This window comes from Ochlerotatus camptorhynchus, unplaced genomic scaffold, assembly GCF_037179485.1.
Source record: "Ochlerotatus camptorhynchus isolate MF236.1 unplaced genomic scaffold, CSIRO-AGI_Acam_v1.1 ptg000178l, whole genome shotgun sequence".
In the NCBI taxonomy this organism is placed as follows: Eukaryota; Metazoa; Arthropoda; class Insecta; order Diptera; family Culicidae; genus Ochlerotatus; species Ochlerotatus camptorhynchus.
The window spans coordinates 375588-391606 of NW_027040668.1; the positions used below are offsets into that span (position 1 = coordinate 375588).

Consider the following 16019-nt stretch of genomic DNA (forward strand, 5'->3'; position numbering starts at 1 on the left):
TCGGCCCTCCGGGCCTCGGATCGATAGTCGGTTTTTCAAGTGATATCTATACCCTTCTTTGTAAGAAGGGTAAAAAAGTTTAATGTCGTCAGCATAGATTAAAACTTTCAATTTCTTAATAATAAAAAAAAATATGTCATTGACGAAGAGAATAAATAAAAGCGGTCCTAAATGGGATCCTTGAGGAACTCCTGAAGTGGCATAAACGGGATTTGATGTCTTTCCTTTGTATTTTATTATTTGATGGCGGCCAGTTAATTATGATACAAGCCACTTGAGGAGTGCGCAATGAATTCTCATTTTTCGAAGTTTAAAAAGAAGCATGGGTAAGTCAATTCGATCAAACGCTTTGCTGAAATCTGTATACAACACTCGTACATGGTTTCCGTTATCCATTGCATTCAAGGAATAATTATTTAATTCGAGCAAATTCGTAGCTGTTGAACGGACTTTAAAGAAGCCATGAAACATAGTAGCTATTCTGTTTTTAATTTGAAGAAAGATTTTTTCATTTACAATCGCCTCGAAAATTTTCGGAATTCAAGAGATAATAGCTATACTACGACAATAACGTATAGGGGAAACGCTCCTATAGTTGCGGTCCGTTAGAAGTGTTAGGTTCCTATAGTTGTGTACGGAGTCTCCATACACAACTGTAGGAACCTAACGCTTCTAACTTACCGCAACTATAGGAGCGTTTACCCTATTAGATTTTTTACCAGATTTAAATTTAGGCACTGAAAACGAGTTTTTCCATATTTGAGAAAAGTTTCCGGATTCCAGTGACATATTCATATAATGGAGCAGTCATATAATCCAAAATAATGGAGCAGTAAGTTCAGTTGCTAAAATTTTCATAAAAACTGGCGGAACACCGTCAGGGCCAGGATCTTTAGCTGCATCTAAATTGCTTAAGCCCTTTAAGATATAATGAACCTTGATTTGACTCACGCTGATTTCACTTGAAAATTCTGGATAAGATCCAAAATATTCACGGTCACGGTCCTCTTCTGAAAACGTAGTGTAGATTTCTTGGAAGAAATTTGCAAACAAATTGCATATTTCGTCCGAGATCTCACCTACCCTATCGTCCAAATGCATCTTTGATGGAAATTTATCAGATTTTAATTTGGTTTTCACATAATTGAAGAAGTTTCTAGGACAAGATTACCATATTCACGGCCAAATACCATATTCACGGCCAAATTCAAGTGATCACAAATGTCTAAATAGTATGCCAAAGTTTATTCACTATTATATTTTTTTTATTAAATTTGTGCGCTTTTCGCTTTCCTCCAGCATGGTCTTGCTATATAAATGTGCCAACTGAGCTAAGGGAGATACAACAGGCCAATGCCACTCTTGGCGCAATTGATTTAAATAACATAGGCCATAACTGGTACATGCCAAAACTGTTAAAAATATTGTCAGTGTCATAACTGCCAACTTCATCCCTACCTATATTGTTTTGCAACATCCAACGAATTCAATCGCGTCGTCCCCATATGACAGATTCCAGATAGATTATAAGGCCCTTTTATGTAAGCCGAATCGAGCGTCACTTCAGGTCACTGGTTTGAATTGGCAATACTTCTGTAACAGAAAAATATACCACTGACCAAAAGTGACGCTCGACCCGACATACATAATAGGGCCCATACTTTAGATGATACCATCGAAATATTCCGCTTATTGACCATATCCTTCCTCTTGGATCCTCCTTTTGAGTACAGCACACTCTAAAACCCTGACCACGTGCAATGTCAACCGCAACATTGCACGTTCTGCTTCACTGACACATTGGTTTTCATAAAAATTCAATTAGTGCTACATTCGAATGCGATGGCATTGGCAAACGACAGCAACAGTCAACCGGAAACAGGATCGGCCACGCTGACCACAGACTTCTCAACTAGATTTTTTGTGCAATCACAGCACCGAATTGATTTCCTGCCAAACGTAGTCGTCGTTATCGTCCTTGGTCGTCGATGATTCGAATACCACACCATCATAACAGGCAGTCACAGGCACAGAATGGACAAATTTTTCCAAATCGGGAAGACCTTTAAACTGTGAGAAATTAATTTAACCTTTCGGCTTTCAACAAATGTCAACTGTGAATGTTGATTGAAATTTTCGAAGCATTGTGCAGTTTCCTGACGTTTCATGTTCCAGTAAGTTCCCTCTTAATCCCACTCAAAAACGCCACCATCCGTGGTCGTTAGGTCTCGATAGTGGCTGGTATTTGCCTTCGAATCAAAACCAATTAATTTGCTAATTAGCACAGTTAGTCGCAACCGGCAGCGCGCGCGGATGCGTATTTACTTTGTCGAGAGTTCTGAGCAAGCTGATTAAGATCGAGAATTGGAATTGTGTGAACTATGTGTACACAACTTGACGATAGAGGCTTGCTTACTTCCTTCCTGCGAGTATGATCTCAAGTTTGCCAATCAACCGACATCCCGCTATGCTATCTGATTAATTGGTACAGCCACCCGGTTTGACTGGCTTACGCTCTGTTCGCGCTCGTTTTCTTCATCTTCGAAGAAGGATTCATTGCCACCATCTTGAAGTCAAGTGGTGTGGAAAGTGATTAGCGAAATTGATTTGTTTGCTGCGAGTAAACGTTTCGCTACCTTCAATGCGGGGTCGATGGTGTACCTTTGTCAATAAGAATCACAAAATTTGTGGCACTTCGATAGAAATGTGTTTAATACAATTGAATTTGCGAAGATCCTATGTCGTATTTTTTATACACACAAATAATTACAGTTTTGCGTAAAATTCGCTGTAATAATAAAAAAAAAAACCCCTCTGAATAATTAAAATTAACGAATACATAATTCAGTTCACAATCCTAAGCTACATCTGCTCCGCACGGCAAACATCCTTCGATCCCCTCAAGGGACATTAGTTGTGAGCAGTTAAAATATTTGCACTCATTAATTATTGCGTCCCTTCGCATTCAAGTGCACATTAATTGTGCCGAAAGAATTTCATTCATTTCACAACACAATCCTCAAAAGAATACGAAAATGAAAACGCATCACGCACCCAGTTACCATCACCTTCATCATCAAGAGCAGCAGCAACAGCAGAAGGATCATTCCCGAAGGTTGCGAGTTTAAATTATATTCACCGAGAATTTATATTAATTGCGTTGCTGTTTTGAGCTTTGAAGCCATCCAATGAAGCAACCATATAAACACATTATGAATGGCGTACAACATGGCTTTATCCTTTCCCGGTAGGCACCAGAAGCTGAATGTTGTGACACCGTTACAAAAAAAATGTGACACCGTTACAAAAAAAATGTGGTAATTATTCCAGTTCAAATGAAGTCATTTCATCAACCTTCCTTAAATAGACAACTTTGACGAACATTTCCCACAGTGCACCGTCAACAGACTCCGACAAATGGAACAGAACAGATCTTGATTAAAAATAACGCACACACAGAAATAATTGAATCCACTTGAAATCCCAAGAGTGATGAACATCCGTAATTCTCCCTCTATTCAACGGCACCGAAGGCCGCCGAAGAGCCGCCGAGTTTGGAATGCGAATGGTTCGCTTATGGCGGGGATGGGTAAATTAAATAGTGTGTACAAACACATCATTTCCATCAGATCAGGCTCGGCTTGCACGAGCATAGACTTCAGCGTTGGGGTTTTATGTAGCGAACTTGATTCGGCTTCACCGGTTATATGATGGCGTGCGTTCGGTGGTTGATGGGAAGGGGCTTTAATCTTTGAAAACTCTGTATGTGCCCACAGAAGTTTATCTTCCGACTGACAGGGGGAAAATTATGGGTTGTGTGATCCGGAGAGTAAACGTGGTCCTGACGCGAATCCAGAGGGATTGCCGGTGTTGATGTGTGTGTGTGCGTGCGTGGCTGGGGATTAAGAGGTGGGGAATGGGTTCTAATGTGGATTTAGAATTTAAGTATGGATTCGAGTTTGTTTAGAACTTTTGTCGAAAGAATCGTCATAAATATAGGGTGTCTGTTGTGGTTATTTTCAACTGTTCACCCAAACAATTCGTCAGAAGCTACCGGGCAGCGTTAACCCATTAACGGCCAGTGATCTATTTATCAGTTACATTTTTGAATTATGACGAGAAACTTGAACTCAAAAGCTATACATGTCTATAGCATAAGCATGAGCATGAGCATGATTGACCGCCCACGGTTGCTACTCTGTTATTTCCAAACCAGCAGTAATTACACACAGAACCAATAGACGATGCTTGGGACTAGCAATCATCCTCAATGTGTAAAAACTGGTGATCTCAAACTAGGCAATACCAGCGTCGGCCGCGCCCGAACACAGGTCAAGAAAGGAAGGGATAGGAATGTGTTGACGTGACACTCTCTTTGATGGAAGCCGAGAACACCTCTGCACTTCCACGAGGAATCACTGGGATATTGGGTAATAGGGTTGGTTTTGCAGCAGGGTTCGTTTTGGTAAACGATAAGCTAAATTGATGTCCTAACAATCATTTAACGCGAAGGAGCTTGGAATTGAACCCACGGTCTTCTGCTCAGTATACAAAAACTTTTGCCACTAGGCAGACGAGCTCCTTTTTAATCATCGAGTTGCTGTTATTACCATGTAGTCATGTTAACAAATAAAACGATTGACGAATCTTGAATGTAGATAAGCTTGAGATTAGACTCATGATGTTCTGCTCAGTAAGCAAAACCGGTTGCTCTAAGGCCACCGAGCCCCTCATATCACTTTATAGCGTTACTCAAGTTTTTATAACTATTCAAACCCGGCACGGACGACAACGAAAAGTTTTACAAAATACATGATAAACAAGCAATCTAACCATACATTTTTAATATGGAACCGCGTTTTTCTGCTCAGTAAGCAAGCCACTGCAACAGACGATCTTTGAAATCCTAAAACTAAAAGCTACGAAAGAGTACTTAGGCCTTCATTAAGATCCACTTTCACGCGACGTTCAATGTTTCGATTTTCTCTTTACGCATGGTTCAGGCAATCATAACAAGCTGTGACCGACGTGACGATTGCTTAAGACCTGGTTAAACAAGCTATTCAAATGAAATTACGTTCTCAAATTTCACTTGGCATGTAATGAACAACAGAAATACGCGATATATATTTTCAGTGGTTGGTGGTTAATTTTAAATATACTAACGGTACTGCCTACGACTACGACGGCGATTACGACAGCGACTACGACGGCGCCTACGACAACGACAACAGTGAATTTGTAACTTACCATTTGTCTAGGATAAACACCTTTGCCAGGCACCTCCAATGGTTCTTCATGTCCGCTATCTGTCACTGTTTGCAAAATATCTAATAGCAATTACTTTTGTTGTAATACTTCCTGTATTGCCATGGTCATCTGGAAGGAGGGTAGCATCTAGTGCTTTCCCCAGGAACCGTTCACGGCCACCAGCTACTGCCGTCCAGTCTTGGGCGTATCCAGCAAAGCATCCTTCAGATTACTTACAATCTCCGACACTCAATGCAAATCGCAGGCACACTTACGCTAGTTACAAAAAAACACACCCGTGCAAAGAAACGGATCAAATAAACGTCACTCTCGCGAAAGCACACCCGTCGTCGTCGAACGGCAAAAAAAAAGGAATCGGTGGGCAATTTTGTGATACGGATTTCCAAAATCAAACGGGAATGCACGAAATTTTTTTTCAAAAATAGTTGCGAGTGAACCAAAATCATCACCGTGTAAATAAACTAAAATTAAAATTATCGCTCACGATGCCACAAATTTCTGGACCGGGAGAAAAAATCAAACAACGCAGATAGCGTCAAATCTTCTGTTACTTGCAAACATGATGAATCATGTTTTTTTTTCTCGATTCTCTTCGGAAAGCGAGAAAACCACCACTCACACACGTATAACCGTCCGCGAGGCAGAGTGCCAGCGCTAATCCGGCAAATGCAGCCGAAAACTATGAAAGCGAATGCACGCACAAAACAGAGAACAAACTTAAAACACAACCCTATCCAAAGGCGTTCGAAACTCCACTCCTGAAATCATTTAAAATTCATGTGATCGCATAAATGTTATGTGAAATTCAGAAGAATTCCATTAATTAAATCATGTGCGTTTCCAATGGAAAATACTTGGAAACTATTTTCGTAGCAAGGATAAAGGTTAAACCACTGGATGAAATAAATATCTCAAACCCAAACCTCTATTTTGAAGCTGTCATCATTGCTTTAAAATTCGTTTCGAGCTTTACTGCCATTATAGGCATCAGTGCTGATAAAAATCATTTCTTCTACACTAAACTTAGCTGAACTTGATGAATATAATTATGTAGTGTTAAATGGAAATAGCAGTTTTTGAATACAGAACAACTATGAATTCAAATGATGCATTATGCAATGTGCGTATTTCCAGAATCGGGGTCACGTGGAGACCGGAAATCAACGACCAACGCCATCTTGAAATCCAATATGGCGGCTTCCGGTTATAGAAAAAAAAAAATTAAATACTGTCAAATACCCTTCAATATGAGTATTTCCGGAATCGGGGGATGACGTCTAGAGATCGGAAATCAATGTCTGACGCTCAAAAGCTATACATGTCTGTACACTGGAATCTCCATTTACGAACCAAACCGGGGGTTCGTAAATCGAATCAATGCGAAAAAAAAACTCCTTATAGAGATCGACAAACGCAATCTCACGAACACTAAAATCCAACATCCATATATAAAAATAAAGAAGAAGAAGAAGAAGAAGAAGAAGAACCAACAAGGTATCGCGATATACAATTACTAAAAAAAGTAGCGTGCAGTATCACGTACACTTTTGTGCATCTGGAGAAATCTATTTGGGATTTACTTCGTAAAAAAAGTTCAAGTTAATATTGTCGAATACCCTTCAATATGGGTATTTTTTTAAGTAGTACTACGTCTGTGATTTCTATATAACGGGGTACACTTTGTGAAAACCGAAAATGGAACATGTAACAAAATTATGAAAGAATTTTATCACCAATCGATCAGAAATATTTCTACGTACACAGCAAAAAAATAATTTTGATATCACATCAAAGTGGATGCACTACAATCATGTCGAAAATTTCATGTAATTTTTATGACCACATAAATAAACAAATGCAGTAAAAGCAGCGTAATGTCAGTTCATGCATTGTATTAATGATAATTTTGTCCTTTTTAGCAAGTAATATTACACCATATTTTCGACATGATTGTAGTGCATCCACTTTGACGTGATATCAAAATTATTTTTTTGCTGTGTATCTGCTAAAGTTAAGACTATATCATTTTTAAAATGTCACTATTGAAAATTGCACGAATGTGCAACTGTTGCTCTGATAATTAAAATTACCACCGATTGCCTGCGAAAAGCAATTTTCCTAACACGGATTTCAAAGTTGAATTCCATCCGGTCTCACAAAACGGTGTTCATTCAATCACCGCGTGGTGAGTGGTGGTGTTCTCCAGTGCACAACGAAAGGCTGCCTGCAGCCAGAAAGCTTCAGCCCACATGAGCATCCATAGAAGGAGGAAGAAGCCGCATCGCTATTGATCGGATTCAGTAGCTCTTTGTGAGTCGCTGTAGACCATCTATGTCAATCGCGTCATACTAAAGATTATAAAGAGAGAGAACCCCACTCAAATTCCTATTCCTACACAAAACACAAGCTCCTGCTGCAATTAACAAATAAAATTTATTATATAAGACCACACAATACTACGTCACCATTGCATACAACCCCTTAGGGTTGTCCCTTGTAGTTTTTAGTCGGAGTGCCTTGTAGGGTCGGGAAAACGATGCCTGACGTCATTTTGATGATGGTTGATTGCCGCCTCCGTCTAAATAAAAAGTGGGAAATACTGTAAAATTCCCCACATTATGGGTGGGGGCGTATCAGCTTATAGCCTGTGCAGATGCTGTTAGAAATGTCATAATCTTAGTAAAAGCTGCAAACTGTACAATTTCATCAGCAAGTAGCCTTGCCAGATCATGCGGATACATGCCAACTCAAGGGGTAATCAACTCTGCACAGCTCAATCTGTGCCGAATGTTTTAGCTGTGCCGAAGTCTGCCAATGAAGTATCCCATGAGTTTGGCAACACTGAAGTTTTAATGACTTTTGTGATTGTTTGTTTGTGATTTTGCGAGAAAAAGAAGCGTGATGAATTGATGTATTCAACATTCACTGCTGCAGTATGGAAATTCTATCCGAATAAGAAAATTGGGCAAAGTAAACCAAATCCGTTGCAACATTCGGACCGTTCATCACCAACAAAACACTGATTGTATCGAAAGCCGGTTCCAAAGCCCAACTCCGGCGGATACTCATAAATCCGGAAACGCTCATCAACCACGAGTACATCATGACATAATTCGAGATTCTGGTGGATTGCGGCAAGCTGAACGCGGTTCTTCGTCCGTGGCGTTGATTATGAAGCAGTATGACAACAATAGCAAGTGCGATGCGGCGGTGGAACTGTTCAATCAGCTGCAAACGGAGGACGGCTACTCGAAGATTAGTGGGGATTATGTAAAAAAAAATGTTTACTTCAGGTGAACAACTGTTGAGGTGCCGAATGTGGTTCTGTTGTATGCCAAGGGAAAAGTTTAAAAGGCTTAAGGATCGAGTTCAGGTTGTCAAAAGGTACTTAATTTGTTTTACAGAAAGCCTATCTAATAAATTGTCTAAGAATGTACAATTGGGTATCATAATAATTATTGAAATAATCCTGATTATGTAAACAAGGTGAGTGACTATCCGGGAGGAAGGTACCTGATTTGTATGACGCTATGTATCTGGCCACCCTGTGGCATTGACCCATGTGAACCGTGATTACCGATATTGGAAACTATACCGGAAACGCCAAGCAAGTGTTCATTGCTAAATTGGATGACCCTGAAAGTGACCTAGTTATGGCTGTTGCAGGCGATGATCTTGTCGCTGATATTTACTTATCACTCAAACTTTGGCAACTCTTGCAGGAAATTGGACGAAGTACTGGCTGCAGGAGAGATCCAAGCAAAGCATATGTTTGTCTTCTAATCCGGAATCCGATCGTCTAGTTCGATGGATGTGTCAATTTAATCCTGAAGTGAAGATCCACGACTGTCAGCAAAGTGCGAAACCTTAGCAACTATTGGAACAACCATAGCAAACAACAGTGATGCCGTTGCATATTATATTTTGTGTCATACTTGTCAAAGTGTGCCCTAACCCAAATTTAGCACGTTCTTCAAATCGACAGCGACGCGCTGCATTGATATTTGATATGATCACATCATATGTTTTCCTATAACCAATAAATTTTACCAATCGTTCTACTCTTAAAATTGATTAAAATATTGGTGAAATTGTTGGAAAACAGTTATCGTTCTACATCATTTCATAAAAATGTAATTGAAGCGAGCTCACTCCTTCCCATCATTCTTGGTTATCCTTTACTAGTTGCACTACTTTCCAATCATCAACTGTATCTCCAGTGGCGTTCAACCATCTACTTCATTTTATATCATCTCGATAAGATCTAACCCATCTTGACTAATCGGCACTAGTATATCCAATAATGTTCTCCTCATCCTCATACCGCCTAGTTGATTCCAAGTGACAGCCAAGTATTTATCAAAGAGAAACACCGAGCATTACATCTTGATGACTGTGTTAATCCAACGTGAGTACCAAACGGAGGAAGCACCCTTCAAAAAGCAGCGGCAACATTAAGCATGACATGCCTTTTCCGAACCGTGCAAACCAACTGTTTTAAAAAGGAATTGCATATTCCTGGCTCCCTCTTGGGAAGCAACCCTCGATATATTCCCGGTTTCCCGCCAATTCACATCATATTATCCGGCTATCTGTTTGATCACGTAACATGTTTCTCCTCAAGTGTGCGGCGGGGCTTTCGGATTCTTCACTTTCATCCTCGTCGATGGTTGTAAAGTGGGAACATCAAATGTCTTGGAAGAGAGTGGGCGAATGAACCGCATCCGTACCTCCTGGCGGCATCAGAAGGAGAATGGTCAGAAGCTGAGATGAGCACGAGGAGGGAAAATCAGTTCCAACCCCTAATCTGCGCGCACTCACAAAGAACGCATTTGCGAGATAATAGAATAATATTTGTTCAGCATTTAAATTAAAAGGGAATACAGCACGCGTTTACTTTTTCTCCCCTCGTAAGAGCATTGCTGGAGGGAAAACGCCACCCTGCATGAGCGTTGCTCTTTGATGTGTTTATTGCTAAATGGTGCTGTTGATGCGTGTTTGTGTGCATCCCTGTCGGTCGTCGGTTGGCCTTCGGGCGTCAGCAGATCAGCTTTGGGCTCTCCCACGACTCCGTTGCTCTGTGGAAAACGACATCTTGCAAGTTATTTTCCTTAGGAAAGCGAAATCCTACACCGAACAAATAGTTCCGGGCCAGGGGAGCTGCCAGCGGGGGAAGAGCAAAAAGGACTAAATCGCATGCATTACGACAGCCGGATTTTATAAATAAAAGATGATTCAAATATTTGTGCACCCCGCGCGTCGCTCGAAAAGCATGAAGGGAGGAGCGATGAGCTGGGATCGCCGAGATTTGGAATCTGCGAATTGACGACGGGATTCTTTAATCTATTTGCTAGACGGCAGTGTGGCGACTGACGGCCGGAGACGCAGTGATTTTTGTTTCATTAGACTTTTTGATGTAATGAAAGCAAATAGGATGCAGAGCGAGGAAAGGAAACCACTAGGGAAATGGCTTGTTTGTGCTTCATCAAAGCTTAAATGGCATTTTTGTATGGTAAATAGGCTTAAATCACTGGCAGGGGTGATTTCGTGAGAGATCTTCTTCAAAATGATTAATCAAGGAAATTATGCAAGCTGAGAAGAAGTCATAAAGAAAAACATAATTTTATTTAAATCAGATGGATGTATGCTAAGTGACCCGGTTGGTATTCTCATCGTACTACTTTTAGTGATACCATACATTATTTACCATTAGGGGCCTCCCTTAGCTCAGTCGGTAAAGGCGTATCTACAGAGCAAGACCATGCTGGAGGTGGGTGGGTTCGATTCCCGGTCCGGTCTAGGAATTTTTCGGGTTGGAAAATTTCTCGACTACTGGGCATAAAGTATGAAATGTGCTTACCACACAATTGTATTAACGCAACTATGATACAGGCATCGAAAGTTCTCAATTAATAACTGTGGAAGTGCATCTAGAACACTAAGTTGAGAGCACGCAATAAGCTAATATGCGATATGCAATAAGCTTGAAATGCGAAGAAGAAGAAAACAAATATTCTCACCAAGGCCAAAGTCACTTTCAATCGGAAATCGTCAAGCGACGACGAAGCTGTCAACCATTCCTTTCAATTGAAAGTCATTCTGTCTTCTCTTTGAGCAGATCCCCTTCAACATAAACAGAACCATTTTCGATCAGTTTTCGTCCAGTTTGCTTTGACTGGAATCGTGTTCATTTCGTCTTTCATTGTCAAATGAACTTCAAGCAATAGTCAAGTCATGTTTCACAGGAGGAATGTTCACCCTGACTCGATAACAAGAAACACAATGACTTACACGAAAATTATACTGCTCGAAGTGAAGCGATTCTGCAAAGACTTCATTTTCTTTTCTTTGTTTCGAAAATGCAGAACCCTGATTCTAGCCTGTTTAATCACTCACCTAATTAAGTATCCACATGTCAAATGAGATCAAAAAAGTCATTTTCTACTTTCTCATCATTTATGTGTGTCACACTCACAACTTTTACTTTTACTTTTACGTACTACCAGGCATGGAAAATCGTTTACATTCATTTCATGCATTCATTTACATTCATTTGCCTCTAACTTTTTTCATCAAAAGCATTCCGCAAAATGATGTGAGGAACTTTTGTAGGTTTTGTTATTAACTACAACTTTTGCCTGCAATTCAAATCTGTAGCTCTTATGCATCACGAATTAGAGCGGGCAGAATTTGCTTCTGTTTTTCAGTGAATGTAAAATACATTAACTGAAAAACAGTAGTGGATTCTGTTTGCTCTGATTCGTCATGCATAAGAGATACGGATTTGAGTTGTTGACAAAAGTAGTAGCTAATAACAAAACCTACAAAAGCTCCATACATCTTTTTGCGGAATTCTGTTGATGAGAAAAGTTAGGGACAAATGAATGTAAATCAATGCACGAAATGAATGCAAATGATTTTCCATGCCTGCGTACTACACAATTCATTTCTAAATGATATCAATCATCACAATTAATTACTATTATGTCAAAACAAGATAGCTTATGTAACGTAATATCAACTTGACTGAACTTGGCGTTAATCTGCACCAACTCTCCTATGATCTGTTATATTTGAAACATTTTTGTGCCATTTTAAAAAATGGAAGGATTTAAATGATCGATTCAAAAAGATCGATTCAAAATGGTTGATTAAATCGGTGAATCGATTATTTCAAAAAAAAATGAATCGATTCAAAAGATCGATTCCTGCCTCAAGATCGCTAAATGCTAGTACAGATCGTTGAATCATAGTTTTTTTTTAAAGCTTGTTTTCCAAAATTCACGCGAGTAAGATTTACGATCAATTAAATGCTGTTAAACAAATTATATGACTTTATACAAGCAGTCATATATAGGGGCAGGACCTGGGTTTAAGGGGCACAAATATTGAGATATTAGGTTTTTTTTTTAATTTTTTTAGAACTTTAGAATAAGTACAACCACTTCGGGTTTTCAGTATATTATTAGGCAACGTTTCAGCATTATTTTCCATAAAATATTGTTTTCCTCTGTTAGCAGGGATGTTTTTGTCACTTGCGGAACAGCATTGTCAGCACTAATAGCGCTTTGAAATCACCATTAAAATATTCAAAATTCGCAAAATTATTTAAATGGTGGCGTTCGCAAAAAAAGTTCGACTTTTCGTTGAAAAAATCGCTACTCAAATAAATGTTAAAAACCTAAAAGTTGAAATTTCAAAAAATCCTATGTTAGACTTAAGATAATTCATTTTTACATCGCGGACAGAACAATCAGCTAAATTTATCGAATAGTCTCTGAGATCCCTGTCACGCAAGGTAAAAAAAATGTGGTTTCGATAAAAACGCGTTGAAAGATTTTGTTATATTTAAGTGTGTTTAACAAAAGGCTAACCGAGTCGTAACGGCTTTGTGTTTTGAATTAGCATTTTAACACAACAATCTTGAAGGTATAAGGATGCCGATAATAAAAAAAAAAAAACGATTTTTTGAAACCCACCAACATGTCCCCCTCCCCCCTTAAAACCCTTGATCTTCAGCTCAGTAAGCAGAATCGGTCACCACCACCTCCTTACATCATAACAAACCATTACCGATGTTTTGCAGTTAGAATCGAATATTTTTCTTCCTCTCGTACAAGTTTGTCTAACTTTTTTCATAAATTTGATCACAAATCTTTCAAAAGCCGTTCAAAGACTTCGTTCAAAAGCTTTTCTGAGTTCGTTGGTAAATTCTCTTAACTCTATAATTTTCGACTTGATTCTCCCAACTCTTCCGGATAGTTCCGACTTCCTTTAGAAGTTAATTTTGACTGCCCGTCAAAAAATACAATTTAATTTAGAATTAAATTTATAAAAATATGTTGCATCAAATCTAGCTGTCTTCATCAAACTGGGAAAAATATAACTGTCCACCAGGAATTTAAATTAATAAATGCAGTAACCACCCTGGTCTGCACAAACTAATTACATACAATTTATGATTTTTACGCCAAAATATTGTGATAGTGATCGACCCCACAGGCTTTATCACCAAAATAGGCTCACTTCACTTAATTATCAGAAAAGATTTTAGCTTGTTCCAAAGTAGTCTGTCTGTTGTACCCAAATAGGGAGCGAAGACTACATATCAAAAAGACTGGCAACTCTTCCATTTTCTCATACGACCGCTATAAGGCCGGCACAGTCGCGTCATCTACCGTGCAAAGGTTAATGCTTCGAACGAATTTGATAGCAAATATTACAACCTCAGAAGAAATGTGTATTTACTCATTTCTCTATGCATTACTTCCACCTTCGCCCCAGCGAAGCGCTACTGTATCTGTCGCTTGGATTCTGGCAGAGTTGCCAGTCTTCTTGATTTGATGTCTTCGTAGGGAGTTAGCTTGTTATGGCCTCATATATTTAAATTCTTATCAGGCAAGACCTAAGTTTTCAGAATATTACCCAAAGTGTGTCCAATACCTCTGCAAATCCGTTTCCTTCGTAACGAACAAATTCTTAGTGTGTTACCAGCATTGAAGGTGTGCGTTCGTTACTGAGATATAACAATTTTGTGAGATTCATCAAAAATTTAGTACGAGGAACGGTCATTTTAAATTTTACAAATTTTGCAGCTGTTTAAAAATACGGTGCAATTTTTTTTTTTTTTTTTTTTTTTTTTTTTTTTTTTTTTTTTTCTGCTTATGTTGGTTATTGAAGCAAGCTTGCAAATTTGCTTTCCTTAACATGACAAAATAGAAAGGTGTGCTTTATTCACTTGTACGTCAACTTAGATGGATGAAAAGTGCGTCTTTTACGTCCGGTAGCAAAGAGTAGAGATGTTACACTTACTTTTGGGTCCTCCAGGTCCCCCGCGTCCACCTCGGAAGCCACCTCGGGCCGGTCCACGCATGCCACCACGTCCACCCATCGGACCACCCATTCCCATGTTGTCGGGTTTGGAAGTAGCTTTCTTAACGTCCACCTCCTTACCGGAGATGGTTTGCTTTGGCGTTTTGAGCAGTTCGTTCACCACCTGCTCCGAGTCGAAGGTGATGAAGCAGAAGCCCTTGCGCTGATTCTTCTGCTTGTCGAGTGGCATCTCGACTTCGACGATATTGCCAAACTGTCTGAAGAAGGTCTTGATCTCTTCATCACTGATCTCCGTGGTCAGTCCACCGACGAAAATTTTGCCGTGACGGGCCTTGGCCTTCTTTGGGTCGACCTTCTTGTTGTTGATGACGTGATCGCCGGTGGCGACGACCTTATCGATCGAGTCGGCATTCTTGTACACGATGAAGGCGAATCCTCGCGAGCGACCCGTGTTGGGATCTGTCTTGACGTTTATGCTCTCGATTTCGCCATACTGGCCAAAGTGTTCCTTCAGTTCCTTGTCTGATGTTTCCCAACTAAGTCCACCAACGAATAATTTTCTGTCGTCATCACGAACCGACGAGCCCTCGGCTCCGTTCTCCTTCTGGTCTCCGTTGTGGTCCTGCTGGTCTTGACCGTTTCCGTTCATCTCTTGATCCTGATCGGCCATTTTACTTTTTTCTGCCTTAACACTTAACTCGGTTACACTTTCTACTAGGTACTAAGAGCCCCGAACGCGGTTAATTCCGTAAAATAAACTGCTCCTCACTTCCACGGGATGCAAGTTTAAAATTTGCAAGGAAAAAGTTGCTTTTTCATTCAAACTAGAGATCCTAAAATCACTATTAAATTTAGAAACGCGATTTCTCAGCGAGTAGCGTGTGATCGCGTCTTGCTCCAGCGATGAACCCGAAGAGAAAGAATACTGCGCAATTTTACTGACTTTAGTGATCTGAATTCAGTGTGTAGGATTTGGATAAAAAATTAATTTAATATATTAATGAAATATGAAATTTGGTATGTCATGCTTTAAAAATTTAATGATCCTAGATCTTCAAGATTCAGAGAGTTTTATTTTGCAATCTTCTGGACATCGAGAAATTCCCGAGATTCTGGAACATAACAATTATTCAAGTTAGTAGTAATTTCGTTCAACGAAAATATCAAGATTTTAAATAATAAATAAATAATTTATTTTTATTTTATTTTTATTTTTTATTTGGCAAGAACATTGGTGATTGAAGTGTTTGTTTACAAAAGCAATTACACCCAAATCTCAATTCACTCAGGAAGTAACAACAAGCTGAACGGGAACTTGATCGTAATTGCTTTTTGATATACGGAGCTCGGTGGCCTAGCAGCGACCGATTTTTCTCACTGAGCAGAAAATCATGGGCTCCATCCCAAGCTCGTTC

The 16019-nt window shown here is 39.5% G+C and overlaps 2 protein-coding genes across 3 annotated transcripts in view; both read right to left on the reverse strand.

The window, feature by feature from the left end:
- Positions 1-16019, reverse strand: part of Sema2a (Semaphorin 2a) — a 389227-nt gene that overhangs the window by 88071 nt on the left and 285137 nt on the right. The gene's annotated exons all lie outside the window — the stretch shown is intronic.
- LOC135701865 (RNA-binding protein squid-like) lies at positions 14531-15520 on the reverse strand. Its single transcript, XM_065222803.1, has one exon. It carries the CDS (start codon positions 15272-15274, stop codon positions 14546-14548), a length of 729 nt encoding a protein of 242 aa, XP_065078875.1. The 5' UTR covers positions 15275-15520; the 3' UTR covers positions 14531-14545.

Excerpts from the sequence above, each read along its gene's own strand:
- LOC135701865 (XM_065222803.1), bottom strand. The coding sequence starts at position 15,274 with ATGGCCGATCAGGATCAAGAGATGAACGGAAACGGTCAAGACCAGCAG.